The 15,569-nt window shown below is 42.8% G+C and overlaps 1 protein-coding gene across 9 annotated transcripts in view; it reads right to left on the bottom strand.

Annotated features, from left to right (window-relative positions):
• kmt2e (lysine (K)-specific methyltransferase 2E) overlaps window positions 1–15,569 on the bottom strand; it is a 192,640-nt gene that overhangs the window by 17,395 nt on the left and 159,676 nt on the right. For all 9 annotated transcript variants that reach the window (XM_072471298.1, XM_072471303.1, XM_072471301.1 and 6 more), the window contains 5 exons: window positions 14,647–15,018; window positions 14,000–14,245; window positions 13,251–13,404; window positions 11,459–11,712; window positions 7,374–7,430 (listed from right to left, as the gene is read on the bottom strand). In XM_072471298.1, the coding sequence (XP_072327399.1) occupies window positions 7,374–7,430; window positions 11,459–11,712; window positions 13,251–13,404; window positions 14,000–14,245; window positions 14,647–15,018 (1,083 nt within the window). The remainder of the gene's footprint in view (window positions 1–7,373; window positions 7,431–11,458; window positions 11,713–13,250; window positions 13,405–13,999; window positions 14,246–14,646; window positions 15,019–15,569) is intronic.

Here is a 15,569-nt window from a genome sequence, read left to right on the forward strand (position 1 = left end):
CATGAAGGCATTAAAAATGATACAAGCTGAAAGGTTCAAATTATTTGGTGGGCTACATCAAGGTATTTGGGCATCAATCGCAGGTGGCATCTGTGCAAACGAAAGCCAAAATCTGAGATTTTCTTGCAATGTAGAATGTTAAAATGGATCAGTATTGAAAGACTGTGTGCAAAGATGGTGTGACGGTCCTGCTCTTTTTTCTGAAAGCACTAGTATATGAGCTGCTGCCTAATAACCCTGACTGCTTGCTATGTAGTCACGCTGCAGTTTCTCCTGGAGCCTTTCCACCTATGGTAATGATTAATTCTCAGCTGCTGCTGGCTCAATGTCTTGTCTTTCAAGGAAAGGTCATGCAACAAACCGCCAAGTTATAGAATCATATAATTCCTACAGTGCAGAAGGAAGCCATTTGACCTGTCAAGTGTGCGCTGACAATCTGTAAAAACACCCTGCCTAGGCCCACTGCTCCGCGACCCCACCTAACCATTTTTTTGGACACCAAGGGGAAATTTAGCATGGCCAATCCGCCTAACCAGCTCATCTTTGGACTGTGGGAGGAAACTGGAGCATCCGGAGGAAACCCACGCAAACATGGGGAGAATGTGCAAGCTCCACACAGTCGCCCAGTCGGAATTGAACATGGTCCCTGGCGCAATGAGGCAGCAGTGCTAACCACTGTGCCACAAGAATCTTGAACAAGCTTTATCTTATCACAGAAAAATACAGTGCAGAAAAGGCACTTCAGCCCATCGAATCTGTACTGCCGCATGTAAGGCACCTGATCTGCCAATCCTAATCCCATTTGCCAGCATTTGGCCCATAGCCTCAAATGTTAAGACGTGCCAAGTGCTCATCCAGGTATTTTTTAAAGGATGTGAGGCAATGCGCCTCTACCACCCTCCCAAGCAGTGCGTTCCAGACCTCTTGAGGAAACCCTTTTTTATCCAATCTCACCTGAACCTCCCGCCCCTCACCTTGAATTTATGACCCCTCGGAACCGACCCTTCAACTAAGGGGAGTAGCTGTCCCCTATCCACCCTGTCCATGCCCCTCATAATCTTGTACACATCGATCAGGTCGCGCCTCAGTTTTCTGTGCTCCAGCGAAAACAGCCTAAGCCTATCCAACCTCTCTTCATAACTTAAATGCTCTATCCTGGGCAACATCCTGATGAAACACCTCAGCACCTGCTCCAGTGCAATCACATCCTTCCTATAATGTGGTGACCAGAACTGCATACAGTACTATTGTGGCCATTCCAATGTTCTATATAACTCCAACATGATTTCCATGCTTTTGTAATCTATGCCATGATTGATAAAGGCAAGTGTACCATATGCCTTTTTCACCATCCTATTAACCTGCTCTTCTGCCTTTGGAGATCTATTTACAAACACGCTGTAGCCATCTGGGGTGGCCACGTCCCGATTACAAAATGGACACTTGCAAAGACTGCAGGGAAAATTGGACAATGCTAAGAAACAAGCAGGTGCAAGCTCTGTCTGTTGATTAGAACCTTAAACGCTCAGACAGGACAGAAACTACTAAACGATTTACATACTAATGAGCCATCTCCGGGACAAAAGGGAAACATTTAGATACACAATGTTAGGACAGACTCCCCGGTGCCAGAAGAAGCTAAGACAAAGCTGACTGACAGTCACCAGGACACACCCAGCGATCAGGGAACCACCCTTCTATTGGAGGAAAATCGATACCGATGATTGGGAAAGACCCAATTAGTTGAGGCCAAGTTCAAGGCCCGCCCAAAAGAGCGCAAAGCCCTTTTGAGTATAAAAGGTATCCCCCAAGGGAGATCGCTCTCCTTTGGCTTTGGCTCTCAGCGAAGAGAGAGACCAGCCTAGCAGCTACAGCAGACCACGTAAGTTCCAAGTCAACGCACGCTACGAGATAGACGCACCTAGTTGCTACCCTGTAAACAGCTCAACCCAGCAGCCTCAGAACCGAGCAACGGCCATTGTTCCTCTGACTGATTGGGCGCCCAAAGCTAAGTATATGCCTTAGTAATAGTGGTAGTTTAGTTTGTAGAGTTTATGCACGAGTAGATTTGACTGTGCGTAAATAAATGAACATTGCTTCTGAACTTACTAACTGGTGTATCGCGTCAGTGATCAGTATTCGGTTCTGAACCTTGTGGCGGTGTCGAAAGATACCTGGCGACTCTTGAGCAAACGTGATTAAATAGAGCCAAATTAAGAACCAACCAAAAGTTAGCAACAACACCATGGTCTCTTTGATCCTCAGGACTTCCTAGTGTGGTGCCATTTATTGAATATTTCCAAGTCAAATTGCTCCTTCCAAAGTGTAACACCTCACACTTTTCAGGATTAAATTCCATCTGCCACTTTTCTGTCCATTTGACCATCCTGTCTATATCTTCCTGTAACCTAAGACTATCAGCCTTACTGTTAACCACCCGGCCTATCTATATCATCCGCAAATTTATTGATTCTACCTCCCACATAGTCATTCATCCAAGTCATTTATATAAAAGGGGACCCAGCACAGATCCCAGTGGTCCCCACTGGACACAGGCTTCCAGTCACTAAAGCAGCTGTCTGTCATCACCCTCTGTTTCCTACAGCTCAGCCAGCTAAGAATCCACCTTATCAAGTTCTCCTGTACCCCATATGTATTTACGTTCTTTATATAAAAATTTTTTTTTAGAGCACCCAATTCATATTTTCCAATTAAGGGCCAATTTAACGTGGCTAATCCATCTACCCCGCACATCTTTGGGCTGTGGCGGCAAAACCCACGCAAACACGGGGAGAACGTGCAAACTCCACACGGATAGTGACACAGAGCCGGGATCGAACCTGGGACCTCGATGTTGTGTGGCAGCAGTGCTAACCACTGCACACCATGCTGCCCTTGCATTTACCTTCTCCCATGTGGGACCTTGTCAAATGTTTTGCTGAAATCCATGTAAACTACATCAACTACACTACCCTCATCTACACACTTAGTCACGTGCTCAAAAAATTCAATCAAATCTGTTAGGCATGACCTCCCTCTGACAAATCCATGCTGACTATTCCTGATCAAACCGTGCCTCACCAAATGAAGAAAAATTCCTTCAGAATTTTCTCCTAGTTTCCCCACCACTGACGTGAGACTCACTGGTTTATTTATAGTTCCCTGGCTTATCCCTACAGCCTTTCTTAAATAGTGGGATCATATTTGTGGTTCTCCAGTCCTCAAACACCTCTCCCGTGGCCAGAGAAGAATTAAAAATTTGGATCATGGCTCCTGCAATCTCCTTCCTTGCCTCCCACAGCAACCTGGGACACAATTTGTCCAGACCTGGAGATTTCTCCACTTTTAAGTCTTGTCTCTCCCTATGACAACTTGCTCAATAACCTCTCAATCTCTATCCCAGAGTTCCAAATATGCCTCCTCATTCTCTTGGGTGAAGACAGATGGGAAATATTAATTTAACACCCTAACAATGTCCTCTGGCTCCATCCAGATTCCTCCCTTGCTCCCTAAAGGGCCCTACTTTTTCCCTAGTTATCCTCTTCCCACTGATATACTTATAGAATATCTTGGGATTTTCCCTACTTTTACTAGTTACAGATTTCCCATATCCTCTCTTTGCTCTCCTAATTGCTTTCTTAAGGTCCATCCTGCTCTTTCTGTACACCACTAATACCTCTGTTGATTTGCTCCCCTTGTACTTATTAAAAGCCTCTCTCTTCCTTCTCATTGTATCCTGAATATCTCTGGTCATCCATGCTTCTCTGGGCTCGTTACTCCTTCATATTACCCTAAAGGGAACATGTTGGGCCTGTACCCTCCCCATTTCCTCTTTGAACACCACCCACTGCTCTTCTATAGATCTCCCCATTAGTAATTGTTCCAATCTACCTTGGCCAGATCCTGCCTTATTTTACTAAAGTCTGCTCTCCCCAATCCAAGACCTTTTTCTGCAATTTGTCTATTTCCTTGTCCATAACAAACTTAAATTGCACCATGTGTGGTCGCTATCACCAAAATGCTCCCCCACCAACACATCAAATGTTCTATTTTCTGTCCGGCTTCATTCCCCAGAATTAGGTTCAGCACTGCACCATCCCTTGTTAAACCCTCCACATGTTTAGTTTAAAAGTTCCCTTGTGTTACAGTTTTGAAAAGGGGAAATTTAAATGACAGGATATCAACACAGGACTTGACTATAAGAAAATAAATGGCAGTCCGAATACTAACAAAGACTGCAGCACAGAAGTCACAAAGAAATCAATATAAAACTTACTCAAAAGATTCAGCAAGTAAATGACTATCATCAGTCTTTAAATCATTTTGACATAACAGATTAAAAAATAGCACATTTAACAATTTTCTGCAATGGAACTTTAGAACCGCTGAAGACAAAGGGAGAGCACTGAAATGCAAAACTAGAACAAGGATAAATGAGATTAGCTGGAGATGTATCTTTGCAAGGATCCTTCTCACAGATGAAAATTCTTCAAGGAAAGCCCACTGATTTATTTGGTTCAGATTTCAGCCTACTCATTTATTTTCAGAGGGTGATAAACAAAAAAAATCTTTGAACTTGATTATATTTAAGACATTGATGCCAGTTTCTACATTCAAGTTTTCCTGGGGGGGGGGGGGGGGGCATCAAATCAACCAGCATTTCCATTGCTTATGTTAAAAGTTTTGCAAGGATAACAGTAAACATGGCTGTAATGCTCCATTTAACTAAATAAACTGTTGACACCCATTGTCAAAGTTTATACTTTGTTCAGTTAATATTGTCAGCTTGCTTTAGTTAGTGGTAGTCATGCCTGAGTTAGATGGTTATGTATGGATTAAGAAAATGGCACCAGAAGGTAGGAGTTAGACGGGAGTTTAAATAGAGGGCTTTTTCTGTCTATACTGGTAGGGTAGGTGAATTGGCCATGCTAAAGTTGCCCCTTAGTATCCACAGATGTGCAGGTTAGGTGGGGTTACAGGAAATAGGGCAAGGTAGTGAAATCCCGATGGGCCGAATGGCCTCCTTTTCCACGGTAAGGATTCTATGGTTCAGTTAAGCATTAAAGGTCCCACAGCACAAGACATAGGGGCAAATGTAGACCATTCAACCCATTGAATCTGCTCCACCAATCAATGAAATTATGATTGTTCGGATATGATAATCCTCAACTCCACTTTCCTGCTATCCCCATAACCCTGGATTCTCTTACTCTCTCAACTTGACCACACTGAATGATCCAGCATCTACATTAAAGAATTCCACAGATTCACATCTCAGTCTTAAATGGGTGACCCTTCCTCTGAGATTATACTCTCTGGTCCTAGAAATGAAATGAAATTGCCCAGAAGGGGAAGCAACCGCTCAGCGTCTACCCTGTCAAGCCCCCTGAGAATTCTGTGTGCCTCAATAAGGTTGGCTCTCATTCTTCTAAACTCCAATGAGTCCAGGCCCAATCTACTCAACCACTCCTCATAAGAAAATCCCTCCATACCCAGGATCAACCTAGTGAATCGTCTCTGGACTGCCTCCAATGCCAGAATATCTTTCCTTAGATAAAGGGATTAAAACTGTATTCCAGGTGTGATCTAATTAGTGCCTTGTGTAGTTTTAGCATGGCTTCCCTATTTTTATACTCCATTCCCTTTGATATAAAAGTCAATATATTCCATTTGCCTTGCCTATTACCCACTGAACTTGAAAGCTAGATTTTTGTGATTTATCCATGAGAAACCCCAAATCCCTCTGAGAGTTAAGTGCATTCCAATCACCCCCTTTCACACTTGAGTGATTCTGAAGTGCTCAGCAGGAAATTGACACTTAACTCGCTTTGAAGTGATTGATGTTTGTAAACAGTGTGGTTACAGCACTTCAGAATTACTGAACCATGAAAAAGATGAATGAAGGTGTGTGTGGAAGCTGTCAATCACAGCCCACTAAAGGAAATGAATGACTGGCTTGCAGTTCAAGGATCTGAGGGGTTTAAACATAGGTCACTGTTTTCTTTTTCCAGGAATTGACATGTGGTGCTTCCTCGGTCTGAGCCAGCAGATGTATGCCCAGGGGAGTTATAGAAACCCTACATTGCAGAAGGAGGCCATTCAGCCCATCGAGTCTGCACAGAACCTCTCAAAGAGCACTCTAACCAGGCCCCCTTCCCAGCCTAATCCTCTAGCCCCACCTACCCTTTTGGACACTAAAGGGCAATTTAGCATGGCCAAGCCACCTAACCAGCACATCTTTGGACTGTTATAACAGTAATTGTTTTTTACTGCCTCTGTCTGGATTGCTCACTAGCTTCCAGAAACGGGTCTCTTTTCCGGGGGGTCTTCCTGACAGGTTGCTTTTTCTGGGGTTGGGTTTCCTGACAGGATTCTCTTTTCCGGGGGGGCTTCCTGACAAGGGTCTCTTTTCCGGGGGGCTTCCTGACAGGGATCCCATTCCTGGGGTCCCCCTATTTAGGGGTCTCTGGGATGTGGATGGGTTAATTCAACCCCGTAGACCAGCCACTGAGGATTGCGGAGGATTGGGAATCGCTTCCTGATTTGCGCTTCATTCCCCTCCGACGGGAGATCATAGTCTCCCAAATGGAGAATCTCGCCTATTATATTTAATTTGCCAACTCACTTAGTCCCTCTGTAGACTTTTTATATCATTCTTACCACTTACCTTCCCACCGTTTTTGTGTCATCCGAAAACATGGCAATAGTACATTCAGTTCCATTGTCCTAGTCATTAATATATATATATATATTGTAAATAATTGTGGTTCTAGCACTGAACCTTGTGGCACTCCACTAGTGAAAGGTTGCCATCCTGAAAATGCCCCTCTTATCCCAACTCTCTATCAGTTAGTTAATTTCTGAAGAGGCAGATTCCCCAGTAAATTTTCCTTCCGGAACAACAAAAGTAAAACAGATGATCTGGTCATTCAATTCACTGCTTTGTTTGGAAATTTATGGACTCCAAATAGCTATCTTATTTTGCTAAACACCAGTCACTGCATTCAAAACTGTAACACATATAAATGAATGTCTTTCTTTAACATTAATAATAGCTACTTAATGAAGTCACTAGAAGGTAATAAACACTCACAGAACCATTTAGCAAAGAGTTAATGCCTTAAGGAGACCTAATTCCCCAAGGAGAGCAAGAAAATCTGCAAAGTATAAAAGTAGGTTGCACAATGCATTGATCAGCCACAGGGATATATCCACAATTCCAAACATCACGAATTGTAAAGTTAAATGTTAAACATTAAAAAAGTTAAATTTGCACTGTAGTATTCTGAAACTGAAAGAACACTTCTGCCGATTCTAAATTCCAATAAGTCTACAGTCTATCTAGCGTGCAAAAAAATTAACACTAAAGTTACCTCATGATTGCATGCTCTTCGTTTAACGTCTGGGGAACTTTCAGGTGATGAAATGTTCTTTGGACAGGCCAAAGGAAAGAAGAAAAAGATTAAAGGTAAACAATGGATATTTAAAAACTGAACTGGATTAATTAGCTCATAGTATCTTATAGCAAATAAAACCAAATGATGTCTATTGAATAACTTCCAACATATCTCAAAACAAGGGGCGGGATTCTCCACCCCCACGCCGAAGTGGCCGTGCCGTCGTGAACGCCGTCGAGGTTCACGACAGCGCGGAACGGCCCCGGTCCCGACTGATTCAGGCCCTGACAATGGGCCAGTATCGGGGCCGCGTCATCTACCCGTGCCAGGCCTCGTCGCCCGCGTAAAAGCGGCGCCGAATAGATGACGCGGCTGGCGCCGCATGACGGACGTCATCCGCGCTTGCGCGGGTTGGCCAGCGCCAACCCGCGCATGCGTGGTTGCCGTCCTGTCCAAATCCGCAAGAAGATGAGGGCCGGATCTTGCGGGGCCGCGGAAGGAAGGAAGTCCTCCTTCAGAGAGGACGGCCCGGCGATCGGTGGGCACCGATCGCGGGTCACCCCACATTCAAGGTGAAGCCCGGTGCAGGATCCCCCCTCGCCCCCCCCACCCCAGCGTTCACGCACCGCCCACGACTGCAGCGACCAGGTGTGGACGGCGCCGGGGGGAACCCACCGTTTTGGCCTGGCCGCTCGGCCCATCCGGGCCTCAGAATAGCGGGGATGCCGAGAATCGCCATTTTGGGTATCTCCGGCGATTCTCCGGCCTGTGGTCCGCGAAACTCGACCGGCCCGTTCCCGCCGCTTGAGAGAATCGTGGGAGGGCGTCGGACCGGAGTCCCCGGAACTTTTGGCGGCCCAGGCGATTCTCCCAACCGGCGTGGGAGTGGAGAATCGCGCCCAAGATCTTTATATTGCTATCACATGCTGTTTTTAAAAAAAATATATATTTTATTTAAATTTTTCGGCCAAACAAAACAATACAAAGGTTTTCCCTTTTCACAACAATAAAACAATATAAATAACAGTGACCGTTTTAACAAGTAAATAAATATATAAACTAAATGGCAACTGCCATAACAAAAATAATAACTCTCCAGATAATAAAATCAAACAATCCAATATACATAACCAAGTACAAATATCTATACAAAAACCGCCCCTGAGGACCCACCCGAGCCCCCCCCCCCCCCCCCCCCCCCCCCCGGTTGCTGCTGTCACCTTCCCATTTCCTTTATCGTTCTGCGAGGTAGTCAATGAACGGTTGCCACCGCCTGGTGAACCCTTGAGCCGAACCCCTTAGCGCGAACTTTATCCGTTCTAATTTTATAAACCCTGCCATGTCATTTATCCAGGTCTCCACGCTCGGGGGTTTGGCTTCCTTCCACATAAGCAATATCCTTCGCCGGGCTACTAGGGACGCAAAGGCCAAAACATCAGCCTCTCTCGCCTCCTGCACTCCCGGCTCTTCTGCAACCCCAAATATAGCCAACCCCCAGCCTGGCTCGACCCGGACCCCCACCACCTTCGAAAGCACCTTTGCCACCCCCACCCAGAACCCCTGCAGTGCCGGGCATGACCAAAACATGTGGGTGTGGTTTGCTGGGCTTCTCGAGCAATCACATGCTGTTTTAAGGGAGCTTGCTAGGCACAAATTGGCTGCCACCTTTCTTACATTACAACAGTAACTACACTTGGAAAATGCTTTGTTGGCAATAAAGTGCTTTGAGAATCATCAGGTGAAAAGAACTATCTGAAAGCAAGTCTTTCTTTCTCTTTTATTGTAATAGCAACACTAGTACAGAAATAACTCCCTATTAAGGTTGACTTCAATCTCAAGTTTTAAGCATTATTTTTTACACATCAGCAGAATAAACCCAAAGTGCCACTGGGAAGAATTACATAATTTGGTTCCATGACTTGACCTCAGCCAGGATATTCCTCATGTTACTGTCTCGCATTTTCCCAGCAATATAATTACATTACCATGTACATTTAGTGATACACATCAACAATAAAAAAAGTAACATTACCACATTACAACTGAGATGACAAGAAGCTAGAAGGTTCATAATTTTTCTCTCCATTTCAACACCCAGCTTCAGCCATAAATAAAGTATGGACCAGGTTGATTGTATTCCACTATTAAATTTGCTCACGGCTGATCTGTACTTTAAGTTAATTGGCCTCTCCCATCTTGTTCCATCATAATCCTTGATACCCTGACCGAATAAATCTATTAATTTTGGGGCAGCATGATGACACAATAGTTTGCACTGCTATCTCACAGCTTCAGGGACCCAGGTTCAATTCCTGCCTTGGATGACTGCGTCGGTTTCCTTCGGGTGCTCCGGTTTCCTCCCACAGTCCAAAGAAGTGCAAGTTAGGTGGACTGGCCATACTAAATTGCCCCTTAGTGTCAAGGGATGTGCAGGTTAGGTGGGATTATAGGGTTGTGGGGATAGGGCAGGGGAGTGGACCAGGGTGGGGTGCTTAGAGAGGGTCATTCTTTTGATGAGCCAAATGGCCTTCTTGCGCACTGCAGGCATTCTATGATTCTGGTCTTACATAGACAATAGAATTTACAGTACAGAAGGATGTCATTTGGCCCATCGAGTATGCACCGGATAGACCAACCCACCTAAGCCCACACCTCCACCCTATCCCCACAACCCAGTAACCCCACCTACCCTTTTCGAACACTATGGGCAATTTAGTATGGCCAATCCACCTAACCTGCACATCTTTGGGCTGTGGGAGGAAACTGGAACACCCGGAGGAAATCCACGCACACACGGGGAGAACGTGCAGACTCCGCACAGAGTGACCTAAGATGGGAATCAAACCTGGGATCTGGCGCTGTGAAACAACTGGGCTAACCACTGTGCTACCGTGCTGAGATCTTAAATGTTTCAATTGATCCATGGGCGGCACGGTAGCACAGTGGTTAGCACTGTTGCTTCACAGCACCAGGGACCCGGGTTTGATTCCCGGTTTGGGTCACCGGCTGTGCGGAGTCTGCACATTCTCCCCGCGTCTGCATGGGTTACATCTGGGGCTCCAGTTTCCTCTCAAGTCCTGAAAGGCATGCTTGTTAGATGGTAATTCAAATTCTCTTGGAGCACTTAGTGGTCCATTAAGGCAGATTTTCATTTGTTTCCATAGCTAGTTATTCCTGGAACAGGTCACTCGTCTGTCACCAGAGGCTTGAGCGGTGCACTCCACATCACCATGGCTGACCAGGAGCCTCCTCCGCCCCCTACTGCCAGCCATTGACGTGTTGGAAGGATTTATAGGTTGACACTCAACCTATTTCGCCACATTATGAACACATCTCCACCAAGTCCTGGGGTGGGACTTGAACCCGGAGCTTCTGGCTCAGAGGCAGTGATGCTACCCATTGTGCCACAAGGTTGCCAAGAGGTTGATAACCAGTCTGTTAATCCTTCCATTGGTCTTAAGATGGGAAAATGGATCCTCAGAAAATACAAACTTTTATAGTTATAATGCATTCAATTCTTCACCATCATGTGTGCTCTGCCCAGAGACAGGTCCTTGGCACATAATCTGCTGATGCTTCATCCTCGGCTGTTTTCTTGGCAGTTTTTGTCAGTGGTGGTTTGCCACTGCCTTCCACTCTTGGATAGAGCGAGAAGGCATGTGTCAGGTCTACCTCAGCCGATACAGGAATCAAACCTACGCTGTTGCTGTTATTCTGAATCACACACTAGCCATTTAACTAACTGAGCTAACCAGCAGACCTTAGAATGCATTATCCAAGCATTATTGAAGAGTATTAATGGTTCTAGAAAAAGTTTTTAAACAAATAATTAGCACAAATTAAACCATTTGTTCTTCAAATTTCACTTTTAGAAGAGAATCCACTAATTTGTTTTTTACGGTTAAAATGTTCAAGTGTTTAATTATGCAAGATACAAGTTATTGTATTAATTGTTCCTCGCCTAGCATTATCATAAAGCAAAATAGAGCAGGCTCAATTATAATATTATGGTTCCTATATTTTAGTAATATATCGCTTTCCTATTTAAAAAATGAACTTACCTCAAATTGCAGGGAATTTCCTTGAAGATTGGGTGTTCCAGGTGTCACAGGTGAATATTCAGGTTTGTAGCCATTTCTACAAGATTCATCCTCTATTTTTCCCTTTGTTGGAGTACTACACATGGAAGGATCTGAGGCAGTGATATCAACGAATGGGGGAGTTGTTTGTGGAGAAGGGTTTGGAATGGAGAGCTCAGGTAAACCAGAATCTGTTAGATGGCGTAATCTTCTTTTCTTTAAAGGGGTAATTAATTCTGTAAAACACGGCGGAAGATGAGAACAAGAGAAAAACATTTTGGGAGGGGCCAGAATCAGGGAATATCAGAATAAAATTTTGATCAATTCATTCACAAATGGAAAAAAAAAGAAACCACACACATTTTGTTCAGGACCTATAAACAGTGCTGTTTAAATCAGAACCTCTCTCCCTCCACATGTGCACACTCACACATACTCAATCATTCCCAACACCCCATCACCTTCTCAAAGCACTTTTTCATGCAAGTGTACGAGGTGCGAAACCTGCCCTTTTATCTCCTCGAAAACATTATTTTCAGGGGAAGCAGCAATTTACTTGTACCTTTCAATTCAATACATGTATTTACTGATCACGTTATACTCTTCTTTACTTCGGAGACCAAATGGATGTTGAGTGGCTGTTTTGCGGAACATATCCACTGAGTCCATATGCGCGACTCCAAGCTCCAGCTGTCTGTCAATTTAACTCTCCATGCCACTCTCATTCTGACCTCAGCCTCTTACACTGTTCCAATGAAGCTCAACGTAAGCATGGGAAACAGCATCTCGTATTTTGATTATTGTACAACCATCTGGACTGAACACTAGTTCAACGATTTTAGTTGAATGAACTTGTGTCATCTGTTGGTGGTGATTCTGTTATTCCCATTTATACCTCCTCCAGGTGTAATCTTTTGTTTCTTGTCCCATTATCATCTCTTTTTGCCTTGCTCCAAGATCTCTTTTGCTATTTAATCTCGCCATTTCATCCATCCCCTTTCCTCTTTCTTCACCTCCCTGTTTTCCCCTGCCTCTGCACTGGCTTAAAAACTGTTACATCTCGAATTTTCTCTAGTGCTGACAAAAGTTTATCAGCCCAAAATGTTGACAGTTTCTCTCCACAGCTGCTACCTGCCCGTTGAGCATGTCCAGCATTTTCTGCTTTTATTTCAGATTTCCAGCATCTGTTGTTTTTTCTTTTGTATGAATTAACAGATTGACATGCTTAAGGTAGCACACAAGAAATTTAAAAACTTTAAACTATCCCTCCCTACATGTCAAAATCTAAATAAAAAGTACCTGGATCTTTCCATGACTTTGTTGATCGCTGTAAGCTGCTCAATTGGCACAGGTTATAATTGTGGCAACAGGGAATGGTGAAATGGTTTTAAGATATTTTGAACAAAAGTTATGTACTGGTAAAATCAGGGCAAAACTACAATAGAAAATCCTTTAGACTCTGAAAGGAGGGCTCAGACAGCATCAAGGTTCAACTAACCCAAGGTTAAAAGTCAAATCAAAAGCCGAAATTCATTTTGCTAAAAACTGAAGGCAGTCTTTGGTGAGAGTTTATAGATATGTAACCCGAGTTTGATGCAAAAATTTCCAAGGATCTATCTAAAAGATAGACCAAGCAGGCCAAATGACGATCCTATATATGTGGAGGTTGAGCAAATGAGAAACAGTATCCATTACAATTGATATATTCAAATCGCATCAGTTTGTTACAACGCCTAATATTTCAGTAGATTATGACTTTAGTACATTTCAGTACCTGTTAAACAGCAATTCCCACTGAGTGCAGTAGTGCCTGGGCTGTTAGTTTCTCCACTCATTGCTGGACTCAGAGAGCCATCAAACGACGTGGAGTCAAAGGCGTCAGCAACATTTGATGAAGTTTCATCTTCCAAGGCTTGCTTTAACCAACGCTTCACAAACAAACACAGAATTAGATGCTAATCAATCAGTATAATTATAGAGAACAGGAAAAATGTAAAGCCTAACACGATAATTCTCAATTCTTCAGGGTTTCTATTACTATCCAGGTAACCGTTACATTTATAAAAGGTTAAAAATAAAAATGCTTGCCATTATAAAATTATGCAGATTTAATCCTCAAAAAAAAAAAAACTTTATTTAGACTTGAAATTCAGTTTCTATAGATTATAATTAAATAATTCAAATGCAAATAATTCAAATTGCTTGCATTCTGTGAGGTTGATTGGTATCGTATTATACAATCAATTTACTAGACTTAACCTTTTGTGGTGAGTTTAATGGAAAATTAATTGCAAACCAAAATTCTTAAAAATAACAGGGAAGCTCAGGGCAAGATGCTGCTTGTGTGAATCAAACAGCAGGGTGCTATAAAATTATAGGATCCTTACTAATTCAGCATCTGGTCAATAAATAACAGTGATCCATGCTTTAAGTGAGCTATATATGACATTAAGCAAATTCATAAAATCTCTACATAAAAATACATTTACATGACCATGAAAAGTGGAGATAAAGTTAGATTACCTTTTTACAGGATCCAGCTTTTGGTTCCAAAGCTTCTTTCCGTCTTCTTCTCTCAGACAAGAATGGAGAGCAGAAGCGAATATAGTGCTTAGGGGTTGTATAAATATGAGGACTGTGTGTAAGGCCAGGTAATGAATTCAACTGCGTAGCTAAAACCTCAGGATCAGTTGTTATTCGTAGAGGTCTATCTAAAGGGTTATCTGTTGGTTTACTAGCCTTCTCATTCAACCATTCACTGACCAAGTGCTGAAAAAAAATGTTAAAACTGTAGTAAACCAATAGTAATTTTCTATTCACATCATATATTATATTTAAATCTTTTGTATTTTATTTCCATCTCATTTTCCAAGTCGGGCCATGCAGGAGCGAAGTGTATCAAAAAAACAAAATGGTACTAAAGTTTGTTTTGTAAATTGGAAAGTTCAAAATAGGAAGTAAAAGTTTACAAAAATAGGCACTTACACAAGTAAAATATTCATTAAATATTGGCATATTCATTCAAACAAATGGCTGATTAATGAGAGTCATGAACGATGTGATCACATTACCAAAGCTGGAGACTTTACAAATATATGATGTTTTCTAAGGAATGCAAGTACACAAATTTTAATAAGATAAACAGATAAATCAATCAGACAAATGCACACCTTTTTTGTTTTGGGGTACTTAGTTGCTGTTTTGTTGAAGGTTGGTGATGGTGTTCCTGTTGATTCTTCTGCTGCTACTGTGGTGGTCTCTATTGCTGCTGTTGGTTCTACTTCGATTGCCTCATCCACCATGTTAGCATCGCACGACCTAGGTGCTGTTTCAGGAAAAGAATTTTCAACTTCATTCTGTTGGTTACTGGAGACATCAACTTCTGGAGAAGATGGAGGAATATCGGAGCAGGTACTGACAGTTCTGTGCCTCCGACGTTGCTGTCCTATGTGAGTCCTACTGCGAGAAAAGCTTTTCCTCTGTTTTGCTCTGTTTATCCTGGCAGGATTTGGCTTGCTTAAAACTTCTTCTTTTACTGATTCCTAGAAGTGACATGAACATCTTGATGATATAGTAATTACATTTGTACCTGCATCTCTGATTCAGTTAAGTGGGTAAAGTTTCCTGAAATCAAAGAAGCAATGAAAGCATATGGCTTTCATTAAAATTTATTTGAGATAATGCTGGGCTGTATCTTGCTGGAAACAGCAGTCTGCAGCATATGCTACCAGGTTAAACTTTTCCTGCCATTTGCAGATCAAATTTCTTTGTGCCCTCACATGCTGACGTACGAGTTGAAAACAGTGTGGTGAGGGTAACAAGATGCCTGCGACTTTAGTTAATTACAGGGGCAACAACATATCTCCTTAACTGATGATAATTAAGGATTTCGAGAGAAGAAGAGGAACAGAGGAGAAGGAAGATGAATTAGTGTCAAATCAGGCTCATAAAGAAAAATAGAAAGGGGAAGACTGATTACCAGAAAAAAAGATAAACAAAGGAAAAATAAAAGGATAAAAAATGAAAAAAACGACACTTGAATCTTTACCATGAGATTTGAGAATGGGAATGAGATTGAACACTTCAAATTGTT

This window comes from Scyliorhinus torazame, chromosome 13 (assembly GCF_047496885.1).
Source record: "Scyliorhinus torazame isolate Kashiwa2021f chromosome 13, sScyTor2.1, whole genome shotgun sequence".
NCBI classification, from domain to species: domain Eukaryota; kingdom Metazoa; phylum Chordata; class Chondrichthyes; order Carcharhiniformes; family Scyliorhinidae; genus Scyliorhinus; species Scyliorhinus torazame.